A 22,822-nucleotide genomic window follows, 5' to 3' on the forward strand; every position below is an offset into this window, starting at 1 on the left:
ATTTGTACAATCTTTAAAATGATGATATTTAATGTAATGTGAAGTTCATTGTTGATAGTGTTTTAAAAATGTTCATAAGCACCCCTTGTCTGCTTCAATTAAAATTTTTGAATTTAAGTAAGAGTTTAAATAAGAATTGGTAACCTTGAGTGGAATAGTGAAATGTGTGTGTGTGTGTGTGTGTGTGTGTGTGTGTGTGTGTGTGTGTATATTCCAATAAAACCTTGAGAATCTCTTTCCCATTTCATTTTTTTTTTCTTTGTTACTTAATAGAACAGAACACCACTCTGATATGATTGACCACTAGTTAAACTCTTGGACCTTTTTTTCAGCTATTTTCCGTGAATCCTCTTTTGTCTAGTTTTTTGCTGTTTCTTTACTCTTTTATCCTGCCTATATATTCTTTGGTCTAATCACCTGATTCTTCTCTGATCAGAAGTGCCTGCCCCTCTCTTCAAATCCTGCTCTTCCTTCAAGAAATTGAGATGCATCCTCACCTTTCTCCATGAAGCATGGGAGCCAGCACTGGAGAGTGTAGTTAGGGCACCCCACAGTGTAGAGACTCGGAAGGACCACTCTCCATGCATATCATGACTTTAGGTAAAAGGATGGGGAGAAAAGAATTAGTGTTTATTGACACCCTCCTCTGTATCCATGGGAGCAAAAGGCTTAAAATGGTTCTTAAGGAGGGGCGGGGGTCGGCTTTGTGTGGCTCTGCCTGCCATTCCCCTGCCGCCTCTGCCAATGCTGTTTGTGTGCATTCACAGGCCCACTGAGGCAAATCTAGGAGCTCCTTGGGTGAAGCTTTGGCCCTGGGTCTTCACTTGTTCGACTAGAAGAGCAGGGAGAATTCCTGAGGTTCAGAGAAGGAGTTAACAAAGCTACTGTGTGGATTTTTCCAGCAGTGGGCATCTCCCTCCACCCCCACCCTTCCTTCCTTCCTCCTGTAATTACTTCCTGCCTGAGCATCCAACATAAGGCAAGGAAGGAAGCTCAGCAACCCAGTGTGGCCTCTTGCTGAAATAACTCTTAGCTGTAAAAGAAGGCAGATTCTATTGGCAGAGCGTGTGGGTGTGTGTGAGAATTTGACTTGTTTACTGTCTCCCTCTTAATGGTAATAATAATTAAGGATTGAGAAAGTGTATGTATAAAATAATAATTGTAATTACATTTGTTTGTTTGTTTGTTTGTTTGCCTTCAGAGCCATTTTTTATGACTGAGCTTGCACCCCTATTGATGGAGTGGAAGTTTTCCATGTTCTCTTTACTTCTCACTCTTTCCCGTGTTTTAGAACTTCTTAGGGATGTTTCCTAGAGGAGCTGCTGTCCATTTCTTGCCCTGCACCAGATGTCCCTTCCTTCCGGGTCATCGAACGTCATTGCTTCTTCTTAGTGCTGCTTCTTCAAACCTGCTCCCAAATCATTGAGCTCCGTATTGCTGCATGGCCTTGCTGGCAGTGTAATTTCAGTTAAATTTCTCTTTATTGTTGAGAGTATTACAAATGTCCCCTTCCCCCCTCCCCCATTGGCCCCTTCCCCCCACTGCCACCCCCTCCCCAGGCCTCCACTGCACTATTGTCTGTGTCCATGGGTTATGCGTATAAGTTCTTTGGTTAATCTCTTCCCCCACCCTTCCCTCTGAGATTCCTCAGCTTTTTAGATTTGTTTGGCTCTGTGTGTATACTTTTTATAGCCCAGGGACATATATTTTCGCATGTTTGACTGTAAAAATCTGCCTACTGCTTACTTGTAACTTTTCTGCCTAATTTTTGTATAATTGATTATTCTCATTGTTACTGAAAGAGTAGGATCATTTTTTTTCTGTAGTGAATTAAGTCATGGATATTTTTGGTTAAAATTACTTAAGCTGCAGAATCTTAGGAGGCTCATGATGGGATACAATAAGTGTGCACTTGTAGGTGTGAGTACTCAGTAAATACTGCTGAGTAAAGGAAAGTAGCATTGCTATTGTTATTTATAAATTTAATAAATATTTTGGGGGGGGTGCTGGCCCTTGCTGGGTGGATGTTTAGATATTTTGCTATTTTATTTTTACCTTGAGGACCATGCAGATCATTTTAAATGAGAATATGCTTTATTGTCTCATAAACTTTATGTTTTTAAATAACCCATAACTACTGTAATTCACTGTCTTAATACCTGCTTTGAGGGAAATCCCATAAAATCTGCAAAGTTATCATTAGTATATACTTTTGAACTTCAAATTCTTATGCTAAGATATCATTAGTTCACTATTTACCTTGTGTATTTTTGGCCAGAAAACAAAAGCCATTAGTCACTGTAAGTATAAATGAATTTATTTGCATATAAAATTCTGAAGAGCATAATTATTTATATGTGAGCATGAAGAGGTTCTTCTTTTACATGTTATCACTGAAATGGCATTCAAGACTGTGATCCTAATTGGCTGGAAGGATTGGCATCTGTATAATTAGTCTAGACATTAGCCCTGTGGTGTGAATAGACTGTCTGCTAGCTATTATGTCTGAGGAGCCAAAGGATGTCCTTTCACTCTTGACAACAATGTCTCAAGTCATGTTTATGTAGTTTCGCTTATTTTGCTGCTTCCTACCTTGCCTCATTCAGGGCAAAGGGGGGTGGTTGCTATCCAGTATCCCATTCATCAGATACTGAGGTGAAGCAATGCTTGCTTTCACCATTTTCTCTTAAAAGGTCTTCCTCCCCACTGTATGTATGATGAATAATCTCACTCATTTTCATGTATGCTCATGATTTTTCTAATCACTTTGTTGTTAACAGTGTAACTTAGGAAACACCCAGTCTCATTTCAATATCCTTTACAGACCCTCTCTGTTACTTTATTCTTCTCTGTTAAAGGACAAATTTTAAAGATTTTTAAGTTGAAAAATATTTTTTAAGTCAACAGAAGCATGTGAAAATCTGACCGGGTATATTTATTTGTGAAAATAGACAAAAATCTTCTTTTTTTAAATTTAATTTATTGGGGTGACACTGGTTAATAAAATTATATAGGTTTCAGGTATACAATTCTACAATACATCATCTATATAGTGTATTGTATGTTCACCACCCCAAGTCAGTTCTCCTTTCATCACCATTTCCCCCTCTTTACCCTCTTTTACCTCCCGCCACCACCCCTTTCCCTCTGGTAATCACCGTACTATTGTCTGTGTCTATGAGCTTTTTTATTCATTTAATTTCTTTAGCCTTCTCACCAAGCCCCCCACCCTTTCCTCTGACAGCTGTCAGTCTGTTCTCTGTATCCATGAGTCGGTCTCCACTGCATGTTTTTTGTTGTTGTTGTTGTTGTTGTTGTTGTGTGTGTGTTTTTAATAATTGAAGTGTTTTAAAAACATTTTTGTGTGCAAAGAGCTAGCATTCTGCAGTAAGGTAGATGTCTGAATGACCCATTCACAGAAGTCATGTCAGATTTGGGGAAGCTGTGCTATTCACTGCATCTCGCTTTACCTTATCCCATACATGGCATCTGTGGGCCTTGTTTGGCCCTGGGGTGTGTAACACTGGTGTCCCTGGAAATGGGCCCATGTTAGCGGTGTTTCACCATCGCAGCCCCAGGAGCAAGTCCACCGCCGGTTGTGTGCTCCTCTCAGCCTTTGCTTCCCGAAGTGTTCCTCTGCTTCACAGGGCGCTTCCCAGGCTCTCCTGGGTTTCCTGAAGCGGGCAGTGGCTGAACCATGAATTCCGCTTTTCAAAGAGGCATGTGGGTAGCATTCCCTGGTTCTCATGTCCCAGCCTAGCACCTCTCCTTTGCAGGAATCACCAGAGCTAAGAACAGTCTGGGGGCTTCTGCAGAAATAGTTGGGCAGCGGCAGAGAGTACTGCTAACTGCTCAGAAGGCTGCTGGAGGTGATGATGGAGTTCACCTCCAGATTTCATGCCCGTGCTTATGACGAAAGCTTACATTTGTTCTGAGCAGCTTCTGGCTTCACAGGAGCCGTGGGTGGTAACATGGTGCCTGGTCTGTTACCACCCTTTTGTAGCTGAAGGGGACCCGACTGCTGGTGCCGACCATATGGCTCTCAAGACCCATGCGTGCCCCACCGGCCCTTCTGTGGGCTGCACGCTGGCGAGCTCCTGTCCTTATGTCTTGCGTGGTGCCTGCTGCTGCCAGAGCCTGTCACTCTTCACAGTTTTGTTCTTTGCCTCAGGGGCCACAGATGCTTTTGCTCCCAAAGCCCCCGGATCAGCTGGCCTGTCTGCTGTCGCTGCCTCCTAGGATTCTACAGTTAGGGCTCATGTTTCAAAGGCCAGAAGTACAACCAGGGGCACCTCACCATGTGGCCACCCTTGGGCATGATGAAGTTGCTGCAGAGCGATTTAATGCAGTGGACTAGGGAATTCACAGTTTTGTTTTTCCCCGTGAATGCTGTCCATGCTCCTCCGTAGTGATTCACCATAGAGACGTGTGTGGGGAAGTGAGTCCACTGGGAATGGTTAGATGGCAGCCTCTAGGTCGGATGCATTGGCCACCCAGGGTGTCCTTTTTGTGTTTTACTATCATCCTGCGGGTTCAGTAGCTCACTGAAGTGACAGAGGAGTCTTAATTTGGATAAGATTGTTATAATCTCATTCAGCATTATCATGCAGGATAAGGGGCATGTGTATTAGGTTAATGATTTTGATGTCACCAATGAGTTAAAAGTTTTCTGAACCCAAATATTGTCACCAGGCTAGCAGCATCAGTATGAGACTTGTTGGAAATTCAGATTCTCGGGCCCCGACCCAAACCTACTCAATCAGAAACTGTGTAGTACCCCCTACGCCAGTCTGTGTTTGAACAAGCCCTCTGGTAACTGTGATGTACTTGAGGTTTGTACACTGCTTTAGAGAAGCACTCTAGATATTTCTGTAGTGATGGCAGTGTTTTGTTGTTGTTTTTTACATGTTAAGAGGAATTTTTTTTTATTGTTTAAACTAGAGGCCCGTTGCGCGAAGATTCGTGCAAGAATAGGCCTTCCTTCCCCTGGCTTCGCTCCCGGCCTCCTGGGAGCCTGCAAGTCCTCGCTCCAGGCGGAGCGCTGCTCCTGTAGCTCCCTCAGCCCCCCGCCCTCCCCCTCAGAGCAGCCGTCCTGCCCCGCCCGGAGCTCTGAACCTGCATATGCAAATTAACTCTCCATCTTTGTTGGGTTAATTTGCATACTCACTTCTGATTGGAGGTATGGCCAATTTGCGTATTTCTCTTTTATTAGTGTAGATTATTACATATGTCTCCTTTTTCCCTGATTGACACCCTCCCCAGCCACCCCCACCCCCCAGGACAAGCCCTCACTGCCCCAGTGTCTGTATCCATTGGTTATGCTAATATGCATGCATACAAGTCCTTTGGTTGATCTCTTACCCCCCTGCCTTCTCTCTGAGGTTGGACAGTCTGCTCAGTGTTTCTTTGTCTCTGGATCTATTTTTGTTCATCAGTATATGTTGTTCATTATATCCCACATATGAGTGAGATCATGTGATATTTATCTTTCTCCAACTGGCTTATCTTGCTTAGCATAATACTATCCAGGTCCATCCATGCTGTTGCATATGGTAAAAGTTCCTTCTTTTTTATAGCAGCGTAGTATTCCATTGTGTAGATGTACCACAGTTTTCTAATCTACTCATCTGCTGATGGACACTTAGGCTGTTTCCAAATCTTAGCTATGGTAAATTGTGCTGCTATGAACATAGGGGTGCATATGTCCTTTCTGATTGGTATTTCTGGTTTCTTGGGATATATTCCCAGAAGTGGGATCACTGGGTCGAATGGAAGTTCCATTTTTAATTTTTTGATGAATCTCTATACTGTTCTCCACAGTGGCTGCACCAGTCTGCATTCCCACAAACAGTGCACGAGGGTTCCTTTTTCTCCGCATCCTCTCCAGCACTTGTCATTTGTTGTTTGTTGATGATAGCCCTTCTGACAGGTGTGAGATGGTACCTCATTGTTGTTTTGATTTGCATCTCTTGGGTGATTAGTGACTTTGAGCATGTTTTCATGTGTCTCTTGGCCTTCTGTACGTCCTCTTTCATAAAGTGTCTATTTAAATCCTTTTCCCATTTTTTGATTGGATTGTTTCTCTTCCTTTTGTTAAGTTGTATGAGTTCCCTGTAAATTTTGGAGATTAAACCCTTATCAGAAGTATCATTGGCAAATATGTTCTCCCACAAGTGGGCTTTCTTGTTGTTTTGTTGATAGTTTCTTTTGCTGTGCAGAAGCTTTTTATTTTGATGTAGTCCCATTTGTTTATTTTCTCCTTAGTTTCCATTGCCCTAGGAGCTGTATTGGTAAAGATACTGCTACGACAAATGTCTGCTATTTTGCAGCCTATGGTTTCTTTTAAGATTTTTATGGTTTCCCGTCTTAAGTTTAAGTCCTTTATCCATTTTGAGTTTATTTTTGCGTATGGTATAAATTGGTGACCTAGTTTCACTTTCTTTGCGCGTATCTGACCAATTTTCCCAGCAACATTTATTGAAGAGACTGTCTTGAGTCTATTGTATGCTCTTGCCTCCTTTGTCAAATATTAATTGAGCATAATGGCTTGGATTGATTTCTGGATTCTCTGTTCTGTTCCATTGATCTATATGTCTGTTCTTGTGCCAGTACCAGGCAGTTTTGAGAACAGTGGCTTTGTAATATAGCTTAATATCTAGTATTGTGATCCCTCCAACTTTGTTCTTCTTTCTCAGGATTGCTATGGCTATTCAGGGTCTTTTTTTATTCCATATGCATTTTTGGAGAGTTTGTTCTAGGTTTGTAAAATAGGCCGTTGGTATTTTAATGGGGAGTGCATTGAATCTATAAATTGCCTTGGGTAGTATGGACATTTTAATGATGTTGATTCTACCAATCCATGTACATGGCATGTTCTTCCATTTGTTTATGTCAGTTGTCCTCAAACTACGGCCCGCGGGCCACATGCGGGTGTTTTTGCCGTTTTGTTTTTTTACTTCAAAATAAGATAAGTGCAGTGTGCATAGGAATTTGTTCATAGTTTTTTTTTTTTTTAAACTATAGTCCGGCCCTCCAACGGTCTGAGGGACAGTGAACTGGCCCCCTGTTTAAAAAGTTTGAGGACCCCTGGTTTATGTCTTCCTCTATCTCTTTTTTCAATGTCCTGTAGTTTTCTGAGTACAGGTCCTTTACCTCCTTAGTTAAGTTTATTCCCAGGTATCTGTGATGGCAGTGTTTCGTATCCAGTAGCCAAATGTGACTACCATCTCTTGAAATGTGGCTAGTGTGACCAAGGAGTTATATTATTAATTTTATTTAATTTCAACTAATCTAGATTTAAATTTATTGATTTTTTTTTCTATTTCTTTTTAAATACCTTTATCCAGTTCCTTCATCCCCCCAAGCCCTGCTTCTGGTAACTACAAATCTGATTTCTTTTTCTATGAATTGTTTTTGTTGTTTTAAATTCCACATATAAGTGACATTATACAGTATTTGTCTTTCTCTCTCTGACTTAATTCACTTAGCATAATGCCTTCAAGTCCATCCATGTCACAAATGGTAGGATTTTCTTTTTTTTCCCCTTCTTTTTGTTTTTGACTAAACAATATCCATACATATATTCATTCACTCATTCATTTATCTGTCGATGGACATTTAGGTTGTTTGGCTAAATACCTAGGAGTAAATTTTGCTGGATCATATGGTAGTTCTATTTTTAACTTTTTGAGGAACCTCCATCTGTTTCTATAGTGACTAGACCAATTTACATTCCCAATCTAGATTTAAATTCAACTAGTGGTTGCATATTGGACAACCCACCCCAGAGCATACCCTGCTATTTATTATTGTGTGGATAAACTCCTAAAATGCTTTACAAATAAGTTATTGGTTGTGGAATTATTAAATTTATATTTCAGGATAAAATGCTCCTGGAGTGATCTGCAGTTGTTACTACGATAGTTTACCAGGTTCTTCTGTTGGAGGAGGTGGTTCGCTGTTGACCACACTCCGGGGGGAGCGTGTTCTAGCGTGTGACACTGACTCAGGCCTGCTCTTCGGCTGCGCAGGCCTGGGAGCAGTGCCTGCTGTACATGTAGCTGATGAGGACAGAGCTGTATGCTTCTAGAAGTCATGCTCTTCCTCGGGAATAGAGCTGGGCCAGAGGTTTCTTTCAGGTGGAGCTCAGGTCTATCCTCTGTGTCCAGCGAGTGTTTTCTGTCTGGCGGAGCTTTTTAAAGAGACTTTAATGTAGGAGATTAGGTGAGTCCCCTTTGTGCCCCCACTTCTGAGTCCTGCTAGGCACTTTGGGCTTCTTGTGGAACCATCCAAAAACCGTTGGGGGGCTGACTGCTGAGTCTGGGCCTGCACGAGATTCTTGGGGAGACGGCACTCTAGCTTGAGTAGCCTTCAGATTCTTAGATTGCCCGAAGATACTTTGAGACCCGTCTTTGGGCATAGTTTTGAGGGTGACATCATCACATCTTTGTCACCTTTTTAAAACATAGTGGAGGCTCTGGGCTGAGAATGTCCCCAGTGCTCCTGTGACCAGAGCAGAAGGAGGCATTTACAAGCGAGAGGACACCTGCGAGGAGTCAGGGACTTTTCTCCCAAATCTAGCAACTGAAATCAAAGCAGCCATCATTGCTAGGCAGAAAATGATACTAAAAAAATAAATTCTTTGTCATAAGCCAAGTTCTACATGACTGAGCTTCCTGATTGAGGGCCCTGTTTGTTGCGTTATATAAATCCATATCTTTTATTTTCATAGTCCAGCTCTTCTTAGAATCATAGAATGTCAAAGCCAGGAGGTAGAGAATTTAGAAATGGTCACAATCCGGTCTTCTCACTTCAGCCTGGTGGAAGCAGAGGCCCAGCGAGGTTGAGTTGAGTGAGGATACACAGAGATTTTAGGGCTGATCAGGGGAGGCCAAAGCCAGCCTCAGGTGCAGGAGGGCCTCCTGTGTTCCTACGTTGTGCTGCCTCTCATCGGTGTGCTAAGCTCGGTGTTGTCTACAGGCCGCGTGTGTACTGCTGGGGTCACGGTCAGAATCTGGACAGATTGATGAGAAAGGAACATTACAAACCCATAATAAGAAATAGATGGGTGCTCGTTGTTTAGTTAATAGTTTAAAATACTACTCTTGCTAATGTGTCACATAGGTATCTTGAAAAATTCCACCAGAATATTCTGACCAGTGACATATTGCTGCCACCTTTTCATGATAGTGTTTCATAAATTGTTCCTGCCATGTATGTGTATGGTTTAGTTATTGCACAAGTTATTATGTTAGTTGGTTATTTTTTATGGGCAGTTTTGCTGTAGTTTGTTTTCTAAGCACTAGGCCTGTTTCCATTTATCGACTCTGCTACTCCTTTTGTAGATTACTTTCTTTAAATAGTATGCCTCTTTTACTTTATTCTCAAAGTATTGAAATGCTAGGTGCTACAGGTATGGTGCTGTGCACATAATAAGCATTCGCTAAATATTGGTTGAAAGAGCGAATGTTATCCCATCCACACAGGTCTGAATGTTAATTTCTTTTGCTTTTTACTTTGGCCATGGGAAAAACTCTATGGTTTAGGGAGAATATTAGCTGTGTAATTTTTTCCCCTGTCTAGCTTGAATGGAGTCTTAAACACACAATTCACATGCACACCAAAAGGCTGGGAGAGGTTTAGTAAATTGAATGTGGGGTTATTGTTTACGTCCACAAAACAGAGCCCTGAATCACATTTCGCATAATTTGTGGCTTTAAATTGGACTGATTTAGCAAGGAGAGTGAAATAATCTCTCATCCTGTCAAAAAGGCGATACCTTCAGACCAACATTTAATTGCATTGGCAAAGTAACTTTGGGAAGACAGCAGTAATTCTGGCTGCATTATTCTTGGTTTGTGGCTAAATTGGGATCATCATTTTCTCCTGGTTGCACTAAGTTTCTTTATTGCTCTTCAAGCTAATCAGGTGAAGGCAGGAGAGAAACTTTGTGGTAGCTGGAGGGGGAACAGGAGAATAGGTGGGTCTCTGAGCAATGTTGTCATCTGTGGAGCTCACATACTTCATGGACCAGGTTCAGAACAGGTAAGCTGACACCTGGCGACTCAGCAGGCACAGCCTGATTTTCTTCATGATCATTTACATAAAGTGAATACCATTCATTTGCATAAGAGTGTGTTTTTGACTACACATCTAAAAATGTGCTTTTGTAGTCAAATTGTATAGGCAGGGCTCACATGCATTCATATTGGTGTCCAAGTGTGGTTTCCCAGCTGCTTCGATTATCTCCTTAAAATCTTGTCTCCATCCCTACCACCAGCCACTTCAGAAACAAATCCATATGCCTTGCTCATTTTCCATCTGGATCACTGCTTCCTAGTCCCTTAGTCTAGAATGATTTGTATTCTGCACAGTCCCTTCCTCCAAGGAAAGCATTTCCCTTATCTCTTACCAAGCCTCTAAAAGAAATCATGTCATCGATACCTTAGACATTATATAAAGTTGAAATGATGACCCCAAACTAGATTGAACTTATTCTCCCAGAGTTACACACTGGAGTTCTTGGAATGGCGCTCTCTGTAAGTATTTTAGATGTCTGTTTGGAATTTCACACACACGTTTGTAGTGGTACTAAGCAAAGGTGCTTCTCGGTTTTCTCAGCAGTCTGGAGCATTCCCTGGAAGGAACTGGTGGGATGGAAAGTACATGTACTGACATGAGACAGAATTCTTGTGTTGTGCCCAAGGCCCATGTCAATGGCTTCAGTTTCCTGCATAGTCTTGGGATTGGTGTTTGCATGAACCATGGACAATAAGTATTTATAGAAAAATATTTATAGAAAACTTGAATCAGCAAATGGATACATGAAGTACAATCTATGGGAAGTATTTCTGCTACCAATTGGGAGTTAGTACTTTCGAGATAAAGAAGCCTTTGCTTTTAAATTTGTATTTGCAGGTATATTGTAGGGAAGGAAGAACCTGTCAGGCCCCGACTGTTATATGTTAACCTTTGACCTGCCTATTAGTATTCATATCATGCTACTGAGTTGGTTTTTCCTATTTCTATATAATAACAGTGCATTGATCTGTTGCTAAGCTGATGTAACGTGTGTGTGTGTGTGTGTGTGTGTGTGTGTGTGTGTGTACTGATCAAGGTGCAAAGGTCAGGGCCAAAATAAGAGACTGGGTAGGTTGAATATTTTATCATTTAAGGTCAGACTTAAACTGTTGTGGTTTAGTGCAATGTGAAGAGAACAGCTCTTCAGATACCAGATTATTGAAACAGCTTGATGAACGTATCATTAAGGATGGGACTTGGAGTTCGCTCTCTGCAAGGAAACCAAAAGGAAGGAAAAGTGCACTTATCAGACCTTGAATGACGGTTTTAAAGTTTATCTGCTTCGTAATATTCACTTATAGGATGTTTGTGGCACAGACATTCTCTTTGCCCTTTGAAGAAACATTTCCCTTTCTACTCAGTGGTGAGTTACAATCTAGGAAAAACATACAAAATTTAAGTATACGTGAATTAGGTGATAATACTGGATGGTTCTCTTTTCATGTGAAGAAAAATGTAGTGTATTGTTGGCATTCCCTGTGAGGAGTGAAGTTCCTGAGTTCACAATCAGCATTTTTGTGTCCATAGCTGTGCCTGCAAACATAGCAGAGCTGAAGAATTTGGAAGTGCTTAACTTCTTTAATAACCAGATTGAGGAGCTGCCCACACAGATTAGCAGCCTTCAGAAACTGAAGCACCTGAACCTCGGGTGAGTATTGGGCGAAGGAAGTAAGGAGGAGGTGGAGGCCTGTGGCGTGGGCAGGGGTGGGGGCACCTATGTTCCCGCATGGGAGGAGCTGATTCCTCATTTCCTTTTATGTTTTAGGTTTTTTCAAAGTTTTATTGTTTTAATACATCCTAGCAATGGCCTACATTAGTGCAGATCTCTTTGAGAACTAATTGAGAAGCTAATTGTTGGTGCAATAAGGGTTGCTGTTTGTGTTTTTTTTTTACTATATTTTGTTTCCAATAAAATTTTATTTCAGTGATATTGATCCTGAAGGGACTTATTTGCTTAGCTATAACTGTTCAGGCCAGTTGTAATGTGGTTGACTCTGCTCTCTGTGTCAAGTAGAGGTAGTTCACAAAGCATCTTCCTTCTCTGAGGAGAGGGTACATTTCTTAACATGGCTTTCTTGATTCTTGCAATTCTTATGTAGTCAAGAGGTTCTAATCTTATGTCTGTCTTTATACAAAGATGAAGAGAGGAAGTTTGGTTCAGTTGAGGTTGCAGAAGCAGGTATCAATGAAGAATAATCCCTTGCTCCATATATTACTTTATAGTTTTCAAAGTCCTCATGCCAGCATTTGGCCTTCTCAACCATGACAAGGGAGGGCAGGCAGGCACTCCTGCTTTCATGTCCAGGAGAGGAAGCCAAGCTCTTTCCGAGAGGTGAAGTGACTTGCTCCCGATGGCCCCCACGGTTAGGGGCCATGCCAGGCAGAGGACCCCGTCCATCAGACATCATAGATACCATCCAGAATTTGGGCTTCTGAATGCCAGCTTCATTGTTACAGCTCTCAGATAAAACTGCCCACTCATGCTTTATTCACTGTGCAAAGTAATATATTCATGAAATCATAGCCATTAAATGCTCTAGTAAGGTAGTGATTTACATAGAGTGGTAATAGAAGCTGGCCAGGTATTTATCAATTTAATAAGAAGCAATCATGGGGAAAAATCTCATTCATGGAATGAGTTTTAGTTTAGTTCATTCTTTCTATGGGGAGTTTTTGGTTAGACACTCTTTATTTTGATGTTCATTCTGGTTGAGAGATGACCTTTTTAAGATCCATGAGCATTTTTTTCCCTGATGTCAGAGGGGAAGTAGTGTTTAAAGGAGGGGAAGAACACTTTAGGTCAGATGGCATTTCCCCCTATCAATAAGGAGACTATATACCCAAAGAAAGGATCTTCCCTTTAGATCTTTGTTTTGAAAATTATTGTCAGACTATTTAATTTGCATCTGTAAAGAATCTAAAACTAGATGCATATACTAGATATATAAAACTATATATATTCTTACTATTAATTTTTTCATGTATTAAATTAGTTGTTATTTACATATCAGGTGCTAGGAACAGTACCTGGCACACAGTAAGCAGTACATAAGTGATAACTACTATCATCACCATTGGTTGTTTTTTTTTTAATTAATTCATTTATTTTGTGACTATGTAAGTGCCTATTCTGCATCGAGAACTTTGCTAGTGTTGGGGGCCAGTGGTGAAAATCACAGTCCCTGGCAGTAAGAATAGGGGCAGAGCTGGCTGTTAGCGAACAGTGACAGTGTACAGCTGGGTCACTGATGTGTGGCAGGTTCTAGAAGTGCAGTGGGAGAGGGAGCAGGGGGCACAGTAGTCTACAGGGAAGAGTCTCAGGGGAAGAGATTCTGTAGGGGTAGTATTTGAGCCCAGACTTGATGCATCAGAAGGAATTTCTCAGACTCCAAGCAGTGGGAAGACATCTCCGATTGTGAGAATGACATGTTTGAAAGCTCAGAGCCCTGCATGTTCCGAGCATTGCAGGTGGTTTGGTGTTGCTGAGTAAGAAATGTGAGGGAAGGTGCGGTATGGAAAGAGGGGAGAAGAGAAGCATGAGTCTCCGCTCTTCATTTAATGAGTATTTCTTGAGCTTCCGTACCAGGCTGTGTTGTAGGCAGTGGCCATCCAGCCCATATGGGGCATCCATCACCGTTGGGGAAGTAGGCTGTAAACAAATAAATCAGCAGCAAGGAGTCAATGTGCTAATGAAGGTAAACAGATAAGTCATCAGCAAGGAGTCAATGTGCTAATGAAGGGCCTGTGTGTCACATAAAGGCGCTCCAGTTTTATCACGCGGAACATTGAGGACTTTGCACAGCAGAGTGGCAGGAAAGATATGGGTTCAGATTTTTGTATGAAGGATGTGTGAAGAGAGGCTGCAGGGAGGAATGGCTTGAGGTCAGGAGCCTCGTGCGAATGCTAGATTAACGTTCCTGGTGAACTTGGGCAGTGTGAACGGAGGCAGGGGAGGAATGGTATGTGAAAAATACAGAGGAGGTAAAACTGGCAAGACGGTTATGGACGAGATGGGATGATACCTAGATATCTGCTGTGGGCAGCTGAAATAGAAACACAGGTGGAGCCAGGTTTTGGAAGATCCTGAGCTCAGAATTTGTTTGGCTGGGTTCCAGGTGCCTTAGGATGGAGTTGTAAAGGTTCTTTTTTATTTGAATGTATCTTAGTCACCTCTTTATTGTCGTAGGAGCTGTTTGCATATTTCCAGCTCTCAGTGCTTTATTGATTGTGTAAAATTTTCTGTATTTAATTATCTAGCTACATAGATAGGGTTGTCAAAGTTTGAACTAAATTCTTAGTTCTCTGGGAAAGGAATTAAGATGAGTTTCAAGAAAGGATACTTCTGTCCTCAATGGCATACGGTATTATACTTGCACAGTTCTCTTTAAGGCAAGCTATATAGAGCACACTCCTTAGAGTAAGCAGCCTGAATGAAAATATACACACTGAGATGCTACAGTTAGGCCACATGCATGCCTCATCCGAATGGCACACTCAACCAGACTCTGCTTTTTAAGTTTATATAGTATTTGCTGTTTATTCCGGTGAAAGGATGTTTAGGCCATCTGAATAAATAAAGGAAAGTTGAATCTTGCTGTCCTCTCCTGGACAGCAGATTCTTTAAATGTGCCTCACTTTATGAGTTATTTTCCAAAAGATGTAAAGCCACATAAGGGTACATGTTAGTAATTATTTCAAGGATGATCTCATTTCGAGAGGACCGTGGCCAGCTGTTCTGGTATAACTTCCCACTGTGAGGGGCTGGAGCTCATCTCATCAACAGTTAGGAGTGCTCACCAAGCCCAGCGCTGAGTGTTCATGGATTTGGATTTTTGATGTTTATATTTCCTGCTCAGTGTATGAACAGGTCACTGTGGAGGTGAGAAAGAGTCTTGCCTTCAGCTAGGAAGGTTTTATTGAATTAAGAGGAGCTCAGGAGAACCTCCAGAGATCCAAATGTTCCAAAAGGGAAGCGTTAGTATGGGCTTTCCGGTGGCTTTTGAGGAAGAGAAAAAAAAAATCTGATTTTGTAAGTGTCTCCGTCACGTGCAGGCATTTTCCTGTTTCCAGTACATTCTATGTTTGCATTTGGAAAATGTCCACATGCAAACATAGCATCGATGCCACTTGGCATGGTTGAGCCACAACCTTGGAGTGACTTAGGGTAAGCTGGTTTGGTGCAAATAGAAAAACCACCCTTGATAGTTGAGGTTTCTACCGTGATCTTCTCCTAAGGTGAGCTTGCCTTTTGGGGGCTGAGTCAGAATTCCTCTCAGACCTCCTCCTGAAGTACAGTTGTAGTTATAGCTGTCATTTCTCGAGAACCCACTTACGAGCCACTTATTGTTTTAAGTGCTTCATGTGTTTTCTCCCATCCTCCTGGCGATCCTGCCGGGAAGGTATTGCTAGCCCGATTTTACAGATGAAGAGGAATTGGGTCTCAGAGAGGCTAAATAACTTCTCCAAGTTATTGAAGCAGGTGCTAGACCTGGACTTCAAACCTAGATCTGTTCTTCCACTGCCCCTACTGTAACCTCTCCTGGACATCTGGAGTGGCAGTGCTCGGAGGGGACCCTGAGGACACACGTCCCACCCATGTAGATGGAGGTAGATGTTAGCGCCCACCGGGGGGGAAGCCTCCTGCACACCCCGTCATTCTGCAGAGAGAGAGAGACTTTCTCTGGTTGTTATGTGTGTGCTGGTGTCCAGGGAACCAGCCAGCATCCGTACGGCTTCTTGCATTGTTTGCAGCTGTGGCTATTGGCAGCACCGCTTCTGGACCTTCAGAGTCATTTCAGTCAGGGCTCCCTTTCCACCCACCAGGTCAGTGGGCCTACTCCTGCCACGTACTGCTGTCAGCTGTACAGGCTCTTCTGTGCTCCTGACCTTTGCGGGGGATTGGTTTACTGCTCAAAGAGAAAGAAAACCTGCAGTTTAGTAGATTCAGGCTCACTATATGAGGAGATGGGATGGAGACTCTCTTCAGTGAGATGTCCCTGGCTTCCAAGGCAGCGATTTTCGCATGGTGTGCCACAGGAATTTTTAAAACATGCAATACCTGCTAGTCAGGGCACTGAGCTCTTTCCCCTAGATCAGTGGTCGGCAAACTCATTAGTCAACAGAGCCAAATATCAACTGTACAATGATTGAAATTTCTTTTGAGAGCCAAATCTTTTAAACTTAAACTTCTAACGCCACTTCTTCAAAATAGACTCGCCCAGGCCCGTGGTATTTTGTGGAAGAGCCACACTCAAGGGGCCAAAGAGCCGCATGTGGCTCACGAGCCACAGTTTGCCGACCACGGCCCTAGATTGTCAAAATAACAACAGCCAACACAACAATAGCCATCAGGTGTGAATGAATAAAATTTAGAACTTCTTTTTTTGTTGGATCGACAAAAAATATTTCTTTTGGTGGGCTGCATAATTTTGGTAATTAGTTTGTGTGCCGTGAGATGAAAAAGTTTGAAAATCGCCGACTTTAGGTATACTTTTGTGCACTTCCCACTATTTCGGGCTTTTTCTTCAGTTGCGTCGGAGTCTAATGATTAGGAGTGCCTTGTCTTCCATGAGGTGCTGGGTGCTCTCAGACAGCTGAGTCAAAAGTCCTTGGTCCTTAACCTCTCTCAGCCTATTTCCCATCTCAACATTACAGAGATGATTATAAGTGCTGTCCTGCCTATATTACACGATAGTTTTGGTGATTCAGGTGAAATACATGATATAAATGTGCTTCACAAATTGTGAATTCATGGAGGTTATTTTGTTAAATGTAAAGTTAACCTAGGACTTTTCTACGCATTCAGAGGTGGTCACTCTTGCTTTCGAGGCCTGGTTGGTGGGTGGGGTCAGGATTGTAGCTCATATGAGAAGGATGGATGTCTAGAATTATTTGTAGTGTCACAGTTCCTCCCACCTTTCCACATCTGCCAGTCTGTATTAGATTAAAAAAAAAAAAGATTTTAAAATCACTTTTAACTGTGCACAAAGTTCAGAACTGTGTTAAGAAAAATAGGTGCGTGAAAAAAAAATGATAAAAGAGAGTAATAGAAAAAAATTTCCTTACATTTCATTGGAGATTTTATATATATATGTTTTTTTATTTTCAATTTTAGTAAAATACACGTACCATAAAATTTAGCATCTTAACCATTTTAAGTGTATGATTCAGTTGTGTTAAGTCTGTTCACACTGTTGTGCAGTCAATCTCCAGAAGTTTCTCATCATGCAAAACTAAAACTCTACACCCATGAAACAACTGCTCCCCATTTTCCCTCCCTCAGTCCCTTGTAACCACCATTCTAATTGGACATCTGTTTGAATGTTAGAAGCTGCAGAACAAAAAAGTGATCCTCTCCGCCGCCCCCCTCCCCCCTGCCTCCCCGCTTAGGAGAAATAAGTGAAATAAAGTCAAGTCTGAAAACTACAAAGCTTACTGTGTCTCTTTTGAGGTGTTATTGCTACATCCATAAGGAAGTTTTCTCTAGAAGACAGATATTTTTGTGAAGATTTCATTTTCTGTGTAAAACAATGATTGAACATCACCATTGGAGAAAATGACAACGAAGACATTTTCAAATATTTCACGGCCTGGACTAAAAATACTAGGCTCATTAAATAACATAGTGATCATAGAACTGTGGCCTCTTTTAAGCTTTCAGCCCCTCATATATGGCTCTTAGGCTTGTGACATAGGTGATCTGAGTATTATGCTAAACATATGTTTTATATGTGATGTCTTGGTTTTTTCTCCACCCACAGCATGAATAGACTAAACACTTTGCCTCGAGGATTTGGCTCTCTCCCGGCTCTTGAGGTCCTTGATTTGACTTACAACAACTTGAATGAAAATTCCCTTCCTGGAAACTTCTTCTACCTGAGTAAGAAACTTCTACTTCTATAATTCTCTTTGAAATGGTACTTTGCATTCTAAAAAAGATATTTACTTGCTAAGGCCCAAACTCCAAGACAAATTGGGCATATAGATTTTTTTCTTTACAGATTCCTTTTGAATTTTCTTCCATAGCTCAGCAGTATGTGTACTTGAGATACACTGAGTGGCCAGATTATTATGATCTCTGAACACAATAATCTGGCCACTCACTGTATATTCTATTTAATAAAAGGCTAATATGCAAATTGTCCCTTCGACCAGGAGTTAGACCAGCATGCAGGCCAGCCAACCACCCATGTTCCATTCCCCTGGTCGGGCTGGCTGGACCCCACCCATGCATGAATTCATGCACCGGGCCTCTGATATATATATATACTGAGTGGCCAGATTATTATGCGTTCAGAGATCATAATAATCGGGCCACTCAGTGTATAGTTATCTGACACCATTGCACTGAAGTGGACTTTAATAATGTCATATTAACTTTCTAATAGAGATTATATATCTAAATGAGATATTTAGCTAAGGAGTTTTGAGTTTCTTTTTTTAAAGAACATGCAAAAATGTAATAATATATGTGTTGCAGGTAACTTTTTGTAGGATATTTGCCCAAAGATAGTCTGATAACTTATTTATAAAAATATCTATCAATAAACCACTGACAGAATTTTAAAAATTTCCAGCCATGATTATTGTTTAATCCTTTTAAAAAGTGCTCTTATTGCCCTAGACCAGTGGTCGGCAAACTCATTAGTCAACAGTGCCAAATATCAACAGTACAACGATTGAAATTTCTTTTGAGAGCCAAATTTTTTAAACTTAAACTTCTTCTAACGCCACTTCTTCAAAATAGACTCACCCAGGCCGTGGTATTTTGTGGAAGAGCCACACTCAAGGGGCCAAAGAGCCGCATTGATTTATTTTTAACACTAGAGGCCTGGTGCACGAATTCGTGCACGGGTGGGGTCCCTCGGCCTGACCGGTGATTGGAGCCAATTGGGGCCGTATTGTCCAGTCCCGATCAGGGCCAGCCGGCCAGGGGGAGGGACTGCGGGAGATTGGCTGGCTGCGGGAGGTTGACTGTGGGAGTGCACTGACCATCAGGGGGGCAGCTCCTGTGTTGAGTGTCTGCCTTCTGGTGGTCAGTGCGTCGTCATAGTGACCGGTCATTCGGTTGACTGGTTGTAATGGTTGCTTAGGCTTTTATATATATAGATAGTTCTCTTTACATGAAAGAGCCCTTTTGCCTTAATTAATGATATAAGTGACACAGTGGTTTTCTTTGTTTTACTTTGGATGCAAATGGGGTAAGAAATGTGAATCGGAAGTAATAGGAGAAAAATAGCTATCTTTTCTTATGGTATATTGACATTTTGTGCCAAAAACTACTGGTGCCCACAATTGTTAATTGTGTCAGTCCTCTTGGATATAGATGTTTTCCTGAACACACCAGCCCCACAATAAGCCAGTAAATCTAAGTTTGACCTGCTTGTTATTATTGTGAGCCCTAGGTATGTCACAGGCTTCTCACCAAGCCAGGGTTATTAATCAAAGCTGACTCCCTTGTATTGATCAGACCTCAAATGGTTGGGTTCCATGTCACCCTGTTTATATATTGCTGTTTAATTTGCAGCCACCCTGCGTGCACTCTATCTAAGTGACAACGATTTTGAAATCCTGCCGCCAGATATTGGGAAGCTCACAAAGTTGCAGATAGTAAGTAATTTATCTAAATTCTGAGAAAATCAATTCACTTCTGCAGCCTCTGTAGGAGTAGAATCAAGTCAATTTGAGCAGGAGTAGGGTTTGTTCCACAGGAATAAACCACTACTCTCAGTACTGTTTCTTGTTCATCTGTAGTCACTTGTAAATAAATTGAAAGGATAGAGGCTTAAAGAAGAGAGGGCATGGAAGAGGGCATGAACGCCTCTTTAAGGGAATTTATGTGAAATTGTTTTGACAACTCCTTGTTTTCTTGTATTTAGCTCAGCCTTAGGGATAACGACCTGATCTCGCTGCCTAAGGAAATCGGGGAGCTTACTCAGCTTAAGGAGCTCCACATTCAGGGGAACCGCCTGACTGTTCTGCCCCCAGAACTAGGTAAGGTTGCTGATGAATGAGCTTAATTCTGGATTTAATTAATACTGATTACCCAAATGCAACAATTCTGAACAACCCTCCCTCCTCCACCGAGGCACCCAGTTCTGATCATTTACTGGCATTTGTCATTGACCAGCATTAAGCTGTGCCAGGTTTGACCTGCCCTGGCTCTGCATTCAGTGGCTGCTGCTGCAGTGTCTCAGAAATGGCTGATGAGAGATGACCCAGCCCAGCTGCCTGCCTCCTGCAGTGAAAAGAGCCCAGAGCCCTGGAGATCCTCTTATCTATGGCTCCTCCTTTACTAGCTGGGGATGGGTTTTGTTTTTTTAATCAAACCAACACTCTTACTTTTTTTAATCCTGTATTTTTAAATTTTAATTTCTTGAAAACTTACCAAATAGTTGTGTTTCTTACAGCTGCTTGAATACCTTTTCCAGTCATGAATTTGGTTTTCTCCTGATTCCACCTCCAGTGGGAATTTGAAATGTGTTCTAGCTGGGAATTCCTCTGTCCTATCCCGTTTCCCGTTGGCAGCTGAATCTTACTACTCTGCCTGGTCACTCAAGTGGCCCCTGTGGCTTCTTACCTTCCTCGGAAATAACATCCAAAGCTGTTCTTCTCTTACTAGGCTACGCTACTCTTCCAGAAAAGGCTCATGAGTTCACTTTGCTTATGCACACCCTCGGTATCCTCTCATTTCTTCTATACATCCAACTGCGTTGTTTCTCAAACTAAGACTCTGCTTTTCTGCCCCAAAATACCATCATTTTAAAAAACACACTTAATCCAAGGTAAGCTCACTCAGAGCAGGGGCTTCTATATTTGTTCTCCCCTGCTTACTATGTCCATGGGGCATGTGCTCAAGGAATATGTCCTGAATGATTAATGAAGTGAGACCCTCGGATAGGCTAGCAAGGTTTGGAAAGGCTGTGAGCAGGCAGTCTGACTTCTGTTCAGAGCTGTGCTGTTCAGCATGCAAGCCACGAGCCACATATCAAGTGTTCAGTAGCCACGTGTGGAAAATGCAGATAGAGAACACTTCCATCAGCACAGGAAGTTCTGTTGGGCAGCGCTGGTCTAAAGGAAAAGCATTCACATGCTTCCATGGAACAAATGGAAAGTTTTATCCCCACTTTTCCCATATCCTTGAGCTCCTTTGTCAGTGTAAAAGGTCTAGAGAGAGTTGTGCTGCCTTTGAGTACCTCCCCTTCTCTGAGTTACAAGTAGTCCAGTCTCACTTTAGAAGCAGGCTACAGGATCAGGAAAACGTCCTTGCAAACTGTTTAAAAAATACATATTTTTATTGATTTCGGAGAGAGGAAGGGAGAGGGAGAGAGAAAGAAAAATCAATGATGAGAGAGAGAATCATTGATCAGCTGCCTCCTGCACATCCCACACTTGGGAGTGAGCCCACAACCTGGGCATGTGCCCTTGACTGGAATTGAACTTTGACTTCCTGGTTCATGGGTCAAAGTTCAACCACTGAGCCACACTGGCCTGACACAGATGTTTTAAGGCAGAAAACTTCTTTCAAAAGGAAGATTCTATACAGTGATTGGTAACCACAAGTGTTAGCCTTGGTAATACCAGGCAAGCTTTTGTACAATAGGAGTACCTGCTCCCTCCCAACCTGTGAAATGAGAATTTCCCTGCAGGAGACTAGTTCTTGTCTAATTTGGTAAAGCTTACTTGGTGCATCCTTGATTAGTCTCACTACTCTGTCTGGTCACTCAAGTGGCCCCTGTGGCCTCTTACCTTACCTTGTCTATTAGGAGAAATGAAAAACAAAGTGTATTTTGTTGTTTTATCTACTTCATTTGCCAAGCAATGAGGCAGTGTAGGGCATTAGATTAATCAATTATTTATATCAGATAATAATTTGTTAGAAAAAATCTAGTTGAACCTATACATACCTATGTACTTATATCATAAAATCTTACATTGTTTATCCTATTTAAATAATGCATGTTATCATATTTGTCTAACATTTCTGTTAAGCTCTCTGATAACAACTTACATGTTTTTTATTCAGCAGTGGAATTAAGGAGACAGTCTTTAAATATCTTTATTTTTTTGTGTGAGCCATATCTAGGAAAGCTTAATCTTAACATCTGCCTGGTGGCAGTTTTCCCTAATTATAGGTAAACACTTAGCTGGAAATAAATGATAAACCCCTGGGAGTTTCTGTTACAAATATAACCTCAAGATGAAAACAGATGTATTATTTATTTTTAAACACTGATTTCTTAAAAAGTCAAGTATAATAAATAGTGATATAATAATATCACTAGACAGCATGTGTTCTCTCCTGTCATTGTCATAAGCACAGTAAGCTGACTTTTTAGAGGTGAGGAGACAGGCTTGGAAAGGATAGGTGACACGTTCCTAGGGGCACAGTGAGTCACAGAGGTGTGATCTGCACTCTGAATGACTGTCCGCCAGGTCCACATTCCTAACCTACGTGTGGTCCTCCTTCCCATTTGTGCCAGTAGAAGGATTCCTAGAAAACGGTTTCCGAGTGTGGATACGATGCGGCACTGTTCGCTGCCCCAGGCCGTGGCAGGGGGACAGATGACACGATATGGCCAGTCACCTGGCTGACTGGGCTGGTATGCGAGCAGCGGGGCTAGGGCAAACCTGCAAAATGCTGATGAGATGGCCTGGGAAACAAATTGCTATTCCCCTTTTCCACTCCATGCCAGTTGCACTGTCACTGTCGTTCTTTCCCTAGTGAACACCCAGCCACAGC

The 22,822-nt window shown here is 41.9% G+C and overlaps 1 protein-coding gene across 3 annotated transcripts in view; it reads left to right on the plus strand.

The window, feature by feature from the left end:
* Positions 1–22,822, plus strand: part of RSU1 (Ras suppressor protein 1) — a 185,887-nt gene that overhangs the window by 24,912 nt on the left and 138,153 nt on the right. For all 3 annotated transcript variants that reach the window (XM_028156531.2, XM_054725980.1, XM_008148827.3), the window contains exons 4-7: positions 11,608–11,728; positions 17,841–17,959; positions 19,607–19,689; positions 19,959–20,073. In XM_028156531.2, coding sequence (XP_028012332.1) covers positions 11,608–11,728; positions 17,841–17,959; positions 19,607–19,689; positions 19,959–20,073 — 438 coding nt within the window. The remainder of the gene's footprint in view (positions 1–11,607; positions 11,729–17,840; positions 17,960–19,606; positions 19,690–19,958; positions 20,074–22,822) is intronic.

Source organism: Eptesicus fuscus, chromosome 2 (genome assembly GCF_027574615.1).
Source record: "Eptesicus fuscus isolate TK198812 chromosome 2, DD_ASM_mEF_20220401, whole genome shotgun sequence".
Taxonomy (NCBI): Eukaryota; Metazoa; Chordata; class Mammalia; order Chiroptera; family Vespertilionidae; genus Eptesicus; species Eptesicus fuscus.